The following is a 17872-nucleotide window of genomic DNA, read 5'->3' on the forward strand; positions in this document are numbered from 1 at the left end:
AAGTCTATTCATGATGAAATGTTAAAGCATACTGAGCATCTTTCTCTTTGACACCATGTCTGAAATCCCGCGTGATCTGTCAAATACTAATGCATGAAACTCCTAACCTCAAAAAAATCACCCTTTACATTAAGCGTAGTACCCGTGGCATGATGGTTAGTGCGTTGGACTGTCATGCAAGGGGTCTTGGGTTCAATCCCTGCCTGTGCCACCTTAATTTAAAAAATTAATTTTCGCGGGTACTACCTCTTGCGAGGAATTGACAAATCCTTCAAGAGTAATTCTTGTCATGAAAAAGTGCTTTCTCAAACTAGCCGTTCGGATTCGGCCTAAAATTGTAGGTCCCTTCCATTCCTGACAACAGTACACGCACACAGGAATGGTTGAGAGCTGTAAGTCACTAGGCCCTGGTTCACAACGAACTGTTGCGCCACCCCATTTGATTTGATGTACATGTAAGTCCAATAAAAATAAAAATTAAAAAATTTCAATTAATAAGCAAGTAGTGCTGAATGTTTTCCATGAAAATGTGCGCATCCAGAGGGTAATATTTCTTACGTACATAGTGCAACAGTTTATCAAAAATATTTTGACGTACTGACATCGGAGCCATTTTGGTTTTTCGATTTTGTTTATTTTACCGATTTCCAGTTTCCCTTCCAGAAATATCAACACAAGACCCATCAAATATCATCTATTTAATTTATTTATTTTACTTTAACAAACAATAAACATTTACAAACTAAAATAAAATTTCACTCAAGTTTGCCATAAGCATTTTGAATTCTTACTTCAATGTTATTCCAAACAAAAAGAATTCACGTGAAATAAGACCTTGTAACCCAGTGCACATATAACCACAATAACAAAACGCTAATAGTCGGACTTCGATATAAACTTTTAAATGTTGGAACCGCGAGGGAAATAGTTTAAAATAAAAATGCCTCGATCCAAATGGGCACTGGAACAAGTTGTTTTTGGAGGAATTGTCCATCTTGATGAGGGTTTGACCACCATAGGACGCAACATTCGTTCAACTATAGTTCCTCCATCCGACTTTGTTTCGCGCAATCATGCCCAGATTCATATTTCACCAGGAGGCAATGATATTCGGATTGTTGACTTGGTAAGCTTAATAATGAAACCAATTATGTAGGTAGGTATGTTTTAAATATCATAAAGTACAGATATAAAAACTATAAACCTATGCAAGAAGAAATTAAGTTTGTTTACAATCGACTCTTCAGTGAGTGAGAAGGTTAGTTCAAAAATACATTAGATTACATATAACTCAGCACATAAATGTACAGAGTAGAGACACATCACCTTAAGCGACTTAGAGTAAGGTGATAACACCACAGGAAATTAATACAAGACAGAAGTACAGAAGAGAAAGAACAACAGACAGAATGAACACACGACAACAACACGCGGTAGGTTTCGAGACGTTCCCTCATCCTCATACTATCCTCGCTCACTGATGCTTGATTTCTGTGATTGATGGAAGCCAAAGCTTTATCAGTGACTAGGCCGTTGCCAGTTAAAAATAAAATGTAAGTTCGACTAAGAAGACGAGGTGAAAAGATTATAATTTTTGAAGTTACTTAGACACGTTATATACTACTTGAGGACTATAGCCAAAAACGGTTTTTATTCCATATTAGGCGCTAAGGAGAAAAAATTTTAAATGACAAGTATCCATACAGACCCCTCAGCATTTTAGGGTTGTAGGGTAGTAGTCCCTGCAGGTTCTGCAATATACAAGAAGGCTTTTAGAATATCTCCAGAAAAAAAAGAAATTCTCCTATTTTAAAACATCCCAATTACTTTAGTTTCTCGAGCTACTGATAGTGCTTGACTAAAACTTTAGCCGGAAATGATAATTATTTTTTTTCGAACTCTAACGGTACATATTCATATTTTCGTCATAAAGGGAACACATTCAAATTTAGTTACGTTGCAGCAGCTTATGTTCTTACACGTCGAAAAGCATAGTACATATAATATTAAATAAAATCACTTACAACTTCCTCCGTTAAATTTGTAAAAATTCACTGAACATATCGATTTTCTGCATTATATAATTTTGTAGGCGTTACAAAGATAAATACTTGTTTAACTTCCATATTTACTTGAAACCTGTTAAAATAAACTTCTTTTTTACTAGGGCTCAAAAAATGGAATTTACGTGAACAAATTTCATTATTGCAATGTAGAATGCGCTCTCAATGTTGGAGATCTCATAGGTATTGGTGCAGAAGTATCCGAGGATGCAATTTCGATTGCAGGAGAAGGAAAGTATCCAATTTATATACTTAAATGTTTTCCCGAGGAAGATATCAATGGTATTCATGAAGAGAATTCAGAAAAATCTTCTTGTGAAGACAATACTCCGCAATCAGAACAAGCGGTTAAAAGTGATGAACAAAATGCAAATAGAAATGATGACAAAAATGACAGAATCAATGAAAATGATAATTTTGTCATACCACAAGCGATCTCGGAGGCGGAAGAAGTTGAGGTAGTTGTAAAAAAAGAACCAGAACCTGTAGCAACAACTTCATCGAGTATTATTTGTGAAAACATTAAGAGCATCTTTGGTGATCTAAATTCGGAATTGCTGAGCACTTTGTCTGAAGAAACTAGAAAAATAGCTGAAACTGCCACCAGGATGGGGAAACCTATACTATGCGAAGGTGTTATTTGCATTTCTTCTAGTGAAGACGAGGATGACTGTGGTACCACTAATGTTACTGATAAAAGGCAAAACCAGGTCATCAGCCCACAGCTCTTTAATGATTCTGCGAATAGTGATAAAGATAACAGGGATAAACAACCTGAAGAAACAAATGCACTTGCATTGGACGCCAATCCAAACAGCCTTAATAAAAATCAAACAGATGTTCAAAAACCTCAACAAATTAATTCTGGGGATATAGCAAAAAGCATACCACCAGAGTGCCCTTCAACTTCACCTTCAGAAACTGACAAAATTGCTCCTGACCTTCAAAAACAAACTACAGCAGAACAAAACAATAACGAGCCAATTTTAGAACCTGAAATAAAAAATCTAAAAGACGAACTTGATGACGAAGAGGATGATCTCTTCTTTACTCAAAAAATCTTCGAAGATATGAAAGAGTATGCTGCGGATTTAATAAACGAAGAATCTCCCGAATTTAAAACTGAACCAGAAGACTTAGATTCAATACCAACAATTAAGCAAGAGATATGTCCACAAAATTTAGACGGCACCATAATTAATCTTGATGACGAAGATGATTTTGACGAAGCCCTGGAATCAAAAGTTCATGATTGGTCAATGAAACTGACCAGAAGCTCGCAGAGCTTCTCGAATAGTTTTAATGTATCTCAAGTTTATGAGGATAATTATTCAGATGAAGAAGTAACCCTCAGAACAAGACCTATATTTATTGACGACGATGATGAAGATGAAATGGATTTTGTTGAAAGGGCGGCGTTGGTTGAAGTTAAAACTGAACCTGATAGTTGTAAAACTGACGAAGAAAAAAGTTGTCAAACAGGAAAACTTTCTGAGAGAAATTTACAAAAAACGCTGTTTTCATCATCAGAGGAAGATACCGATCATCAGGATCAACCTTCAACATCGTCCGACTCATTAAAAAAGTTTCACAAAAAAATTGTTCGTAGACTTAGTACATCGGAAAATATACCAAATAAAAAGCCGCGTTTAAGTATTAATAGTAGATCTGACAATACTAACGAAGAACACGTCCACATCCGGCGTCCATCATCTTCACACCGAACCTATTTAAGTAAAAGCTCTGGAAGCAAACACTCACACAGTTCCCATTCGAGAGAAAATAGTTCTTCCAAAGATGATGTCTTTGACAAACTTAAAGAAAATGACAAATCTAAACAAGATCGTAAATCATCATCATCATTGAGTAGCCATAAAAATTCCAGCGAAAATAAATCAAAATCAAAAGATAGAGGACCGAGTGTTCATCATTCTAATTCGTGTATTGAGCTGCCTACTTCTCCCACTTCTAATTTATACAAGTCAGCATCAGTAGCTAGAATGAAATCAGTGGAAAGTCTTTCATTAGTTGAACAAAATCATATTGATGATTTTGTGGAAATTAAGAAAGCCACGAAAGTAGTTGAAGAAAGCAAAAAACCAGAAACACAAGCACCTGTTGCGACAACAACGATATCCAAAATAATCCGAGGTCCACCCGAAATTATCCAACCGCCAACACTGCCAGTGAACAAGGGAAAGCTTAGAGGTATGTATTTTTTCTCCAAACAAATTTAAATTCAGTTAATTTGATTTACTTAGGTTTACTTTAACTGCATTTTTTTTAAAAAGGCTTCGTTTTTTGTACGCTGAAATATCTTAATTTTGAGGAAACTTGGTTTTTGTTATTCCGTTGTCAGATTTGTTCTGTGCTTAGAAATATTATTTTAGAAGGTTTTAACTTTAAAACTCTAGTATAAGGTCTGTTCTTTGGCTTCTCAAAAATGCACTTGTATGTCTGTTTCACCAAATACGAATGTTAGACTCTTGAAATAGGATTCATAATGAAAAAAATCCGTTAACCATTGTTTCATTGGCTGTGTGGCAAGTTATACCGTCCTGTTAAAACCAGATGTTATCAAACTCAACTTCGGGCAGTAAGGAATAGCCTTCATAGTAATTTTACGTTATCGAAGAAGAACTGCTCGATGAGGCTATCTATTAAAGAATACAAAAAATAACTAAATGAACTAAGTACATTTTGATTTAAAAATTATCTTCATAAAACTCTTGAAACATCTAAACTCTGTGCTTATTTTTAAAACTATCCTCTTTTGAATTTGTCAAAGTTTTTAAGTTAAAAATTCCATATAAACTTTATATTAAGATCTTTCTTACAATTACCATGGTGCGTTATAGTTTTACCATTCTTTAATATAAAAAAACAAGAACAGATTTAGCTGTTATCATATTTATCCTAGTTGTTAATTTTAAACATTATTGAGTATTGTTCTTCACTTACCCTTGAAGAAAAAACTATACTTTTTATTTGCTTCAATAGAAACCTAAACTTAGTCCTGCAAAAACTCCGATTCACTTATCTAACCGTATTTAAGGGTTGCAAAAAAAAATCCTCACCATCAAATTACCGACCGATTGTACTTACGTCCCTTCCTTCCAAGTTCATGGAAAGAATGATTAATTATCAGCTCAAGAAATAGCTCGAAGATCGAAAGCTTCTTAATGACCGACAATACGGCTTTCGTAACAATAAGTCCACTGGTGATCTCATGGTTCATCTCACCGAACACTGGAGCAAATCTTTACATCGCTTTGGAGAAAGTAAGATTATTGCACTTGATATTTCGATCTCTGATCGAAAATGTGTACTTTCGGTTTTCGTGAATCCCTCCTTCATTTAATTAGTTATTACCTTTCGATTCGAATCGTGCAATACAAGCTGTATAGGAGGGATTCAAGTCAGAAAACCTCAAAATAAGTGCTGGTGTGCTCCAGGCCTCTGTTCTATCTTCAACACTCTTTCTCATTTTTATTAATGATCTCCTGTCTGCAAATTCTAATCCAATACATTGTTTCGCTAACGACAGAACTCTTAGCTTTTAATATTCGTTTTTAGATTCACGTCCCTCTTCTTCGGATGTGGAACTGCAACGACAAAATATGATAAGCTCATTAAATTTCGACTTAAACAGCATTGTACAATTGGGATTAAAAAACCGCGTGACATTTAATGCTTCGAGAACCCAATGCTGTCTTGTATCGTTAAAGCGAGATTAACCTCCATGCCATTATCCATAGATGGCACTTGCATCGAGGAGACTGAACTTCTCGATATTCTCAGCATGTTTATCACCAACCACCTTTTATGGAACGATCATACGCGATGTTGCCAAAAATTCCGCAAGATATTTGGGTTTTCTAAGGCGATGCAAAAAGTTTTTCTCCTCCTCTGATCTAGCTGTTATCTACAAAACTCATATACGTCCAAAGCTTGAGTTTAACTCAAGAGCATTTAGATTAATTGGTGATATCACCACTATCGGATCATTTACGTCGCTTGAACATAGTCGTAATGTTTCTTGTCCTACCCTTTCTTACCGCTTTTTAACGGTTTACGCTCCAGAGAAATAACCAGTTGCAATCCTCCACTTAAGCAGTTCAACCGTAATATTCTAGGAATGCTCATCAGTATACACTCGAGCCCAATTTTGTTCGTACTGTCAAGTACAGGGATTCGTTTTTTTGCCGTACTACGCGAATGTGGAATTCCTGACCACACTCTGTCTTTCCCAGCAGTTGCAATAGTAAGGAATTAAAAACCAATGTGCACCGACAGATCCTTTCAACCCCTCTCATCTTCCGGTGTATACCAGAAAACAAAATAAATCAGTAAACACTTTTAAAATTTAAAACTGAAATGACAAATAAATTTTTAAAGGTATTAGCAAAATCTAACAACCCAAATAAAGTTTATGGTAGTTCTTCTATTCAGAATTCAGATCATTGATGTTACAAACGAAAGGAAAAAAAACTGAATTTTAATCAACACTTCTAACAAAGTAGTCTACTTCTTGAAAGAAATATATGCAGATTTCTTACCTAAAGTTTAATAGTTTCCAGAGCTAATTTAAAAATGAATAAATTTAGTTCTTGGAGCATCAGATTTTATTATCCGAAAGTAAAACTTAAAATTTCGATTTTGAATTTTAATTTTTTTATTAAAAAGGAGTTAACTGGCATTAAAGGGCAGCAGCAGAAGCAATGCACTCCACAAGGGCGCAATAACTTTGTTACTTCATCAGTTTCGTGGTAGATTGCGCACTTTTCATGGTTGTAGTCTCTCCGGAATCGTCTATTTTCATTTTCTGGTTTTTTTCTCTCAAAAGTTATTAAAAGGTCGTAGTGAATCATATTAGCACACAAATCTTAAGTCCATAATACGTGAACACTGTTTGTACAGATTCTAGAAAAGATTTGAAAAAGTGCCCCCAAATAATCCAATTAAACAGAAAATAAGGAATGTATGACGAGCCCTTAAACCACATTTTTACTTAAAAGTAAATAGTAATTCCTCATATTTTCCAATCACATTCTACTTTTCTTTTACTTAAGTTTTTTTTCAATGAATGGGTTGAGCTTCCCCTCCATATTTTATTAATGCAATTGATTGTCCAAAAAAGACTTATATTTTATTGTCATTAATCGATTATTTATATGTTAAAGGTATCTCCGCTACACACAATAGAATTGCAGAAAAATTAAAAGCTTCATCAAATACCAAAGAATTAAAACGAAAATGGTTGGAAAAGCCCTCAGCAAAAAAAGATAAAGAAAGAGCAAAAGCCATACAAGAAGATCGAAAGAAGAAACTAAAAGAATTAAATGACAGAAAACAATCAGAAAACTTAAATAGCGCGTCAATCTCCACAAAAGAAAAAACTTCTACCGACGATAAAGAAGGCGACACTAGGAAAAAAGTCAAGGTCAAATTGACCAAAACTAACCGAGGTGCTTTTCTAACGGAATTACCTGCAACAAATCTAAAGCCACATTATGTGATTCCTAAGAAAATTCCAAAACCAAACGGAACCTCCCCAAAATTATCAAATGGATCTTCTAAGCCCTCTTCCAAAATATCACCGACACAAGTGGTGAAGAACAAGAAACTTCCACAAAAACCCAGCACTGAAATCGTCTCTAGTTTTGCCCAAGAATTAGCCCAAGCTGATACAGTAGTACTTCAAAGACAAACTAGTCGTGATCGAACTAGAAGCACCGATAGTGCTAATGAGACTCAGAGGCAATGTGCTCCACCACGTCGCAATAGTAAAAAAATCAATTTTGCCTCTATGCAGCAACATTTCGAAGAAAACAATCGAATTCTCATACAAGCTTCTTGTTTGAGGAGTCCAGCTTCGAATACAGTGCGACCTCGAAAAGTAACATTCAAGTTGCCTCCTGAAATTCGATATTTCGAATCGGTTTCAAGCGCAAAACCTAAACGTCAACAAAAAGAAAGCTCCACATTTATGGAAAGAAGAGCAATTATTCGAAAGCAGTATTCTATATTGGATAAAACAGATAGTTTGCTTGATGATATTTTGTCGTGGAGTCAGCTTTGGTTACGAAATAAACATCATAATGTCAACATGATGGTCTTCCCAATGACCAATAACTTTAAGTCGTTTGGAGAGTACAAAAAGTAAGGAATTGTATTTGTTCTTACTTGATTTTTTAAATCATATACTTTTTTTGTATAGTATTATTTTACCGTTACTTAAAATGGAGTACTTAGCACATCTTGAAAAAGCTATGGAGCAATCGGCTTTGAAGACTGCCATTTTAGCTGAAATCGATTATAGTGCGCCACATAAACACAGGGATTATGTTTTTGCAAAATGTAAGATTTTTTTAAATTGAAAAACTATTAAAAATCTAATTCTTTCCATTTGATTCACAGGTAACACAATTTTAAGGCCAACTGAATTGTCATATAATGACTTAGCTTTAATTGACGTTTTTGTTGGGTCTACGACAATTCAATATTTTGGTTATATTAGCAATATACGCAAAAGTGGTGAGTAAATGATTTATTTATTAAATACATTTTTTTCAGAAACATATAGATACATGGACTCTTTATTGTTACTGTTAGTTGGTTTGTTGTTGTTGACCGTTGCGTAAAAACACGGTGTTTTGACGAGCGACCATAGTCTTGGTTAGCAAAGAATAGGGGCGAAGCAAAAAGTAATGGACTTAAAAAGCAACCTTGACGTTTTTTTTAAACCATTCTGAAAAATCTCTCCCATCCCACACAGAAGCACTCAAAGAAACAAGAAAGTTTAAGTTTATCATCAAAAGTTTCCGGGAGCGTATAATTTGTTCTTTTTTTAATTAACTGAATCCGTTTTTATTTATAAAGGGCTCGACATCAAAAAATGTTCATACCGCAGCTGATAAATCTGAACAACTTGTTCTTGATGAAACATTTGTTTATTCGAATTTGCAAAGTGTTTCTAACCTTTTTTGTCGCTTAGATAGGGTATTCAGATACCTTTTTGTTACGTGGAACTTCCATAGGTCGAACCCTCAAAATGAAAGAAAAAAAATTAGAGTTATAGAAACTTCGATTTAATGAAATGAGACAAAAGTTATTTTAATTTTTTTTTTATTTTATTAAATGGAATATGATTCAAGAAAACAAAATGGTTTGTGATTAACAGAAGCTTAAAAAAATCAGTAATCATTCGTTGGCGTTTTTTTTTCGTTGCATCATAATTTATACAAAATTTCAATCTTGTTAATTACGTTGAAAAAACGATTTGGTGTGTTGTTTTCAGTTAAAAGAGCAACACGTATTGTTTCCAAGGCTTCATGGACCTTAGCTTGTTTCGGCTGAATAGTTAAGCCTTCACCTGGATATCAGCAGCATCAACTTCATCGTCACTGATGGCTTGCTTCCACTTCATCAGATCAACCGAAAGTAAAATTTCTTCACCAGACTTCCTATGACAAACAATAATTTCACTATCCAAGTTAATGTACTCTGGAAGGCTGCATATTATGTCTTGTGTATTTTGTATACGCGAAAAATCCTCTTGCATATCTCTCTTTGGGGGCACCCCAAAGTCTGCGGGTCTCTTAGCTCTGCCAAACTTAAATCGTCTTCTTCATCCCAATGAGACAGTTTGCCAAATCCAGCTTTTATAAATGAATTTCGTATTGTGGAGCTCTTTACATCACAGTTCCATGACATTGAAACATTTTGTATTTGAACCACTCTCTCCATATAGTGTTATTTAAACAATGCCATTTCTAATTGAAACAAAAAAATATTGTAAACATACATAAGAACTCTGTATGTACAATTTGTTGTCACGTCGAATCTACCTTTTTTTTTTGAATTTATCATGCCAACCTGTACTTGCAGCAAAATTAGTTTCACCTTTTTCAATTGCAAATCCTTTAGCCTTCTCCTTTATAATTGTCCCTGAAATTGGAAAGTTTTCATTTCTGGCTTCCCTAAACCATTTGGAGACAGCCTTGTCAACACGATCATATTTAAGAGATTTTTTTCTCATTGAGGTTTTTTCGTTTCGTGAAGTTTCAGTATTTTTTTTGTTGTTTTTTCTCTGATCTTCAATATGGTGGAAAGTGTACTTTGCGGTAACCCATATTTTATGGCTACGATTTTCTTTTTGACACCACTCTCAACTTCATTTATGACTTTCAGCTTTTCTTCAAAAGTAAGATGCTTTAATTTTCTTGCTGACATTTTAAATTCGTGAATTGCTGCTTTTCCAACTAAAAAAACAATACAAAATAATAACAATAAACAAAACTAGGAACTTTTGCTCATGAAAACTAGTTAACCCGTTCAAAACCGAAGCTCAAATGAAAAACATACAAACTCTGAATAGCCATATCTCTTCTTCAAACAAAACTAAAGAAATTAATCACAGTAGAATCAAGTTGAAACAAAAGGGAGTTTCCCAAGTAAGAGCAAGAATTTAGAATGAATCTACTGGAAAAACGTCTAAAATAAATATAGTAGCCTTAGTAAATTTTGAAAAAGAGTTAAAATAAAATGAGATTGGGGGCAATAGGAGAAAAAGTTTGAATTAAAGAGACTATCTGGCATCAAACAGAATCTAAAAAAATCGATTTATAGAGAAACTTGACTAACAGAAGTTCGAATTATGGAGGCAAAATTCATGAAAATAAGGTTGAAAAATCAACGTTATAAATAAAATTTTAAGTATTAGAGAAATGCGATTTAAGGAACTTTGAGTTATGGAAGTTCGACTAGTTTTGTTCGTGTAAAAGAACATCTAATCCAAAATAGCTAGGATGTGAAAAAAGGAATCCAAGAATTCTTTTTTATATGTTTGGAATCTGAAGGAACAGCTGATTGATTTTTTAAGAATACCGACAAGCTATCTCAATTTAAGTATCCAACTCGTTCAATACGGTATCTAAAAATCAACATATCTATGATAGTCTAACCAGCTTGAGACTGAACGCAGACATTCTCGTTCGTTGGTCAACTATATATCTACAGTTCTCTACGAGCTGTTGTGCCAGCTAATTTATTTTATTTTTGATTCAAGCTCAATGGTGAAATATTGCAAAATAATTTTAAGAATAAATAATTCTAGAAGCTCGAAATAAGATCAACTTTTCCAATAAAAAACAATGCCTAAATACTCAGTCTGGTAAACCTCATCCTGAAGCTCTATTCAGGAATGGCGAAACTGAAATTTTACTGAAGTCTACTTAAGCTCATGCAAATATATTAGATCGCTAATAGATGCTTGGCTTATGCAGAAGAGTGAACTCTAATCAATTGTCCTGAGGGTTGTTTCGCGTCTTTTCCAATCAACTGACGCCAACCCAGAAAAAAGCCTCTGTAGCGGTTGCATCTCAAGAACGCATAATAACCCGACTTTAAATCAAAATGCATGCTAGATCGAGTGAGCCCATTAAAGTGATGTCAGGCTTCGGTAGATATTATAAATCAACGACGATGTAAAATCAAATTGGGTCTATAACCTTATGCGAAACTCTTATTTTGTTTGTACATTTTCTCTTTCTTATATTCTCTATCTTATAAGTCTTCTTCTTCATTAAAAAAAATCATCTTATATTTACTATCCTCTTAATTGAAACATAAGAAATAAACATTTATTTTAATTTCGTTTTCAGGAACATACACATTCATTACATTCGAAATAACTCCTAATGCAATTCCCAAAGACATTCTTACCACGAAACCAAAAATTAAAATCAGACGCATAATAGATGGTATCCTTCTGCATTTGAGCACATTTAACGCCGTCCACCAACTAGAACAAACACCTCTCATCCAAAAGATCTTAAATCCTTCGGAGCTACAAAGCAAACAAAATAATTTACGCACTTCGTGTATTGAATACAAAGGATTTAATGCATTAAATAAAGAGCAGCATGATATTTTATTAAAAACATACGAAAAAGCCATCGATGAATCAAGTCCGAATATATCATTAATCAATGGTCCCCCTGGAACTGGAAAGTCGGTACTTATTTCAAATCTTGCAATTCAATTGCTCTATGGCAATGAGGTAAAAGAGTTGGATAAGAAAATTCTGATTTGTGCCCAAAGCAATATGGCTGTGGATGTAATAGCAGAGAAACTAATTAAAATCAAGCAAAAACTCTCACTCGATGTTACACACTTTAATGTTGTTCGATTTGGAATGGATGAAAAGGTCCATCCAAATGTGAAGACAATAACTCTTAAAAGTGTCTTACAGCGCCACCGAATGAGCATTTTAAAAAAGCAAGCAAATCAAGGCAATGATCAAATAATGAATGAAGAAAATCTTAATTCAGAAGTATATTTGATATTCTCAAAGTTAATTTAATTTAATGTATAAATATTTTAAAGATTGTGCAACTAGAAGCTCAAATAGTTGAAATGGAAAAACACAATTTCCAAGATGTGCGACAAGAAGAGCTTATGGAAATGCGCAGGAACTTAACGATTAAGAAAAATATAGTTAATCAAGTGTTCCGGCCGGAAGACGAGAAGCGCCTGAGTAAATGGTTTTTGCAGAACGCCAACATAGTTTGCTCGACTCTTAGCAGTTGTGTTAAACTTGCATCGTAAGTAGAAATATTTATTTTTGTGTTGAAAATAAAACATCATTATCTTAAAGCTTTGTGGATTACTTTGATGTATGTATTATTGATGAAGCAACACAGTGCACGGAACCGTGGGCTTTAATGCCTCTGAGATTCGGTGTGAGTAATCTGATCATGGTTGGTGATACGCAACAACTTCCAGCAACAGTGATATCACAGGTTTGTTATATTCCCAAAAATTAAAATAAAACATAGTTGTGTGTTTACGTATTTAAATTTGTAAAATAGCGTGCTAAAGAACTGGGTCTTGAAACGTCACTATTTACAAGAATTAAAAAGTGTTTGGAATCTGACTACAGAGAAACTCCAAATATCCTCGAAATTCAAAACAAGCCAATTTATACCCTTCATGAACAATACCGAATGCATTCGGAGATAAGCAAATGGCCAAATATGTATTTTTATAAAAATCAATTAAGAAACAATCCCAAAGTAGATGAATTCAAATCAAGTATCAAACCATTTTCTATACTCAATTTGGAATACAGGCAGAATGACTCATATTATGGCCAAATTTCAATATCAAATAATTTAGAAGCTGAATTTGTTGCTAAACTAGTAACAGAATTAAACAATTATATACCGAATAAATTTTATAGTTATGGCATAATAACACCATACGCTCAGCATCGCGAAAAATTGGAAAACATGATAAGGTAAGTTTTTGGCTAAGTTAATCATAAGTTAAGTTAATAATACTGATTTTATTTGAATTTTGTGTTTTTGCAGAAATAGCGGCCTAAATGATATAATGGTTAATACCATTGATTCGTATCAAGGAATTGAGAAGGATGTGATTATAATATCAAATGCACGTACTCATGGAGTTGGATTTTTGGGCAACTATCAAAGACTGAATGTTGCTCTGACTAGACCAAGAAAATGCCTTATAGTTTGTGGAAATTTTAAAAATTTAGAGGTAATTAACAATTTTTTTTAATATTGTGCAGGTTCTCAAGGGATAAGTAATGCACATAACATGCTTAAGTTTAAACAGTGTGCGAGTGTAATTGAAATAGGGAAGGATTTGAGAAGAGACACCGGTACCCATTGGTCTTAAAATTTTGAACATTAAAATGGGAGGGAAAAACATGAGAGTAGTTAAAAAATGAGAGTGGTTAAAAAAAGAATCTATACTTAACAGTACGTCTGAAATTGAGCTCAAGGGTAAACTGATGAGTATTCCTGAAAGCGCAAGTATTGCGTCAGAATTGTTTAAGAAGAGGGAATGCAACTGTCTAATTCAAAAGAACATTATTTGTTAAAGTATCTGTAAAACAAAGCAAGGCATGAAAAATTGCGGCGTTGTTCGAGAGATGTAAATGTTTCAGGTATATTGCTTTCGCCTATCATTTTCAAAGCTCGTTTTTGGATCCTATCTTGTTTTGGGGCATCGGCCAAAATATGTGAGTAATATTCAAGTTTTGAACGAATGAATGCTTTGTAAATTACATTGACAATGCTGTCGAGATCAGAATTTAATATGCTTATAATAACGCTGTCGTTTAAGTTCCACATTTGAAGGCCAAGGATGTGAATCTAGAAACGAATATAAAAAGCTGATGGTACTGTCGTCAGCTAAACAGTTTAATGGATTGGAAGTAGCAGAAAAGAGATAATTTATGAATATGGAAAGAGAGACAAAACGGAGCCCTGGGGGACACCAGCATTTAATTTATGAGTCTCAAATTTGAAACCATCCAATACAACTTGTATTAAACGGTTCGAAAGGTAGATTCTAATCCAATGTAGGAGGGATTCATCAATACCAAAAGCAAGCATTTTCGATAAGAGAGCTTGGGGCCAAACTCTTTTAAATGACTTTGAAATATTAAGTGCAATAATCTTATTTTCTCCAAAGCGATGTAAAGATTTGTTTAACTGTTCGGTGAGATGAACCATGAGATCACCAGTTGACCTATTGCTACGAAAGCCGTTCTGTCGGTCATTAAGAAGCTCCCCCAAAAAAGAAGTTGTTCAAAGGTGGCAAGGCACACGGAAGGGTTACCAACATAAAAGTACATTTCTTGAGATGGTTCCATTTTGAAACGTTTGTCTCATAAAGTGATTCTACATGCTCGGTATTAAATTAGAACCATTTCTCCTTCAAGTGACTTGTCATGTCATTCGTCATTCTGCTATAAGGCTTTCTTGTTTTGACAGTTGTATTTATCGAAACTTCAACGCTTTTAATAAAACAGGTGATAGCATCGAAAAAACACGAATACTTGAAGAATTTAAGAAAAATTAGTAATCATCCTTATCATGAATTCCATCGTATTTGGAAATTTTTATGAATCCCGAAAAACTGTATCATAAAATCCGTTCGTAGTGGATAATCTCATACAATTTTGCATTACGAACGGATTTCATGTCAGTTTTTCGGGATTCGTAAACATTTCCGATTACGATGGAATTCATGATAGAGCTGAATATATATAAATCCTTAAATATTTACACTTAGGAATAAAATCCTTGGCTTCACTATTTATTTTGCTAAATATAAACAGCAGCAGCATCTTGACAACGACATGCATATTAATAAAGAAGTCGTACAATATCAGGACTTTAATCAGTGATGCCTTTCGGATAATTTATTTTTTTAATTTTCGATTTAGAAACTTTTGAAGCTCGGTATATCACTGATTAATCAATGTGTAAAAACTTCTTGTAAATTTGTAGAAAAAAAAAACATTATTTTGCATTCCTTTTATCATACTTAAACGTCTTTTTTATAGATGTATGTTTTATGTGACCAATTTTTTTTTTATTGAATATTTGTAGATTTATGTTTGATAATGGTCATTTGATTTTAAATGCAAATAAAAAACTCTATTCCATCTTTTACCCAACGTTTCGTCGCTACTCACGACTTCTTCAGGGGTTTTTATTATGATATGTTGTTTATTTGTTGTTGTATTTTACATTGTTTTTGTTTTATAAATCTTATTTTATTTCCTTTGAAAAAGGAAAATGAAAATGAAAAAAAAATATTTAAACTATTTAATAAATTAACATTAAAAAGAAGAGACTAATAAATTAAAAATAAATTATCACAGTGTAGTTCAGGTACTTATTTTATTGCTCTTTTCTGTTTGTATGGTTTTTAGAGTAAAATTATGAGTCATATGAATCTGAACTATTTTTCTCCAGTGAATTATTCAAGAGTTTTTTTTTATTTTTAGTCTGTACCTTCGTGGGCGAGTTTGCTGGCAAATGCAAAAGATCGAGGACTCTACCATAATATTAGCACCAAAGACGCTTTAGACATAAATAAAAATGTAATTGAGAAAATCAAAATCAAACGCTAATCCATACAAATTAGTTAAAACGATAAAAAAACGTTCTTGTGATAATCAAAAATGCTATTGTTTAGCCAACATAAATCTAAAATAATCTTTTTTTTCATTGCTATACATAACTATGTATATGCCATAATAATTACATTCTGATGTATTATAAAAATAAAGTTATAATAAGTATAATTTTTTATATACCGCACAAATATTTTCTGTTTCATCATCTTATGTACAAAAATAATCATTAGGCTAATTCGGAATATACTTTTCATTCAGATAAATAAGTTTTTATATTTTAATTGTTATGAATGCATTTAAATTTTTAAACCATTCATCAATAGCATAACTTATCATTGAACGTTTTATTTTGTAAAATAATTAAATATTTTAAATTTAAGTAAGTGGATTCGTTAGCGATCACCTCATTTTGCTAAAAAAAAAGCATTTCGTTGGCCAAAACTCGTTGTTATCGAATCTATTATTCATTTTATGAACAAAATATTTTTGAATTATTCCTACAATTATTCAGTACAAAGTTAGGCAAAACATTTGTATTTAATTAAAAACATAGTTTATAATTAAAAACCGACATTTAAAAATTCAGTCAATTTCCTGCCAAAGTTCAAATCGTTTGCTTTTTTCGTTATCTAAATAAAAATCAAGCTTTATTGCTTTGTTGGTCAAAATGTATGGTAGTGTCTATTTTGGCCAAATTGAACTTAACTTTCGTTTATTTTTATTTATGTTTAAGCTAATTTCATATGTGCCATAGAAAAAGACTTGGTTTAACAGAAGAAATTTATTCAAATCCAATCAATAAAAAAGAATATATTGACAATACAAGTTTGAACGATTAGTAATTGAAAGAATAATGAATTAATCAAATATAAAATTTACATTGAATTTTGAAACTTTTGCTAATATATACATATATAGTTTTTAGTCATAAGTTTCCATTAAATATAAACATATAACGATCTGATTCCATTTTGTGCTTTGTTTTCTTAATTTTATGTTTCTATAAAAACTAATAACATAGAATAGTAAAGAACTTTTAAGTAAAAGTAGAACTTAAGATTTGTACAGCAAAAAACAAAAGAAGCAATTATTGTAGATTTAAGAGTTATTGATTTTTATTATTGTTGGGTTTACTCAAAAGATACAAAAATGTTGAAGAGAATTAATAAAAAAAAAATTTTAAAAAATAATTTTTAAAATTCATTGAGTTTTATTACATAAATATAGTTTTTTCATTTTTTTAATATTCTTGCGGATATATCCAACTAACTTTCACAAAACAATTGGAAAGAATGGTGGAATTAATGGAGCAAAATAATGAAGTGACAAAGGGGATGTTGTCCAAAGCGGACCTAGCAAAAAAGTGGGAAGCTATCGAAGTAGAGTTGAAAAGCTTGGGGCCTCCACAACGTGACTTCCAAGTGGCAAAGAGGGAGTTTAATTTGCTTAAGTACATTCAATTTTTTATTTTTTTTATGTTTATAGCTATGGATTGATCAAAGAACAAATATTTATTTAATTACAAAAAATAAATTAGAAACAAAAAACTGCAAAGTACATAATAACACAATCCGATTGACTAATTAGAGAGAGATAGATAGATAGATAAATTCTTTATTTTAAAAGAATATTTTACAATATAATTTTCATAAGGACATGGCATGGACTGCCGTTTGCCTGATTGACTAATTATGAAGAAGCAGTAACGCGTCTAATGCCTGTGTTGATCCCCCTGGTGTTGAATTTGGGTTAGAATTACCAAATTTGACTGATAAAGGTATTATGTAATGCCAACGAAGACGAAGCAGTGCACGTCGAAAAAGTCTTACCTTCTTAAGAAAAACTC

At 32.8% G+C, this 17872-nt stretch overlaps 1 protein-coding gene across 1 annotated transcript; it reads left to right on the top strand.

Moving 5' to 3' along the window:
- The first annotated feature begins 640 nt into the window (after positions 1-640).
- On the top strand, positions 641-17196 carry LOC129946694 (uncharacterized). The gene is made up of 11 exons (XM_056056966.1): positions 641-1126; positions 2168-4271; positions 7247-8225; positions 8284-8423; positions 8484-8600; positions 11729-12399; positions 12453-12670; positions 12724-12868; positions 12938-13365; positions 13439-13628; positions 15895-17196. The coding sequence occupies exons 1-11, from the start codon at positions 941-943 to the stop codon at positions 16018-16020; spliced, it is 5304 nt and encodes a 1767-aa protein (XP_055912941.1). The 5' UTR covers positions 641-940; the 3' UTR covers positions 16021-17196.
- Positions 17197-17872: the final 676 nt, after the last annotated feature.

Source organism: Eupeodes corollae, chromosome 2 (genome assembly GCF_945859685.1).
Source record: "Eupeodes corollae chromosome 2, idEupCoro1.1, whole genome shotgun sequence".
Classification (NCBI taxonomy): Eukaryota; Metazoa; Arthropoda; class Insecta; order Diptera; family Syrphidae; genus Eupeodes; species Eupeodes corollae.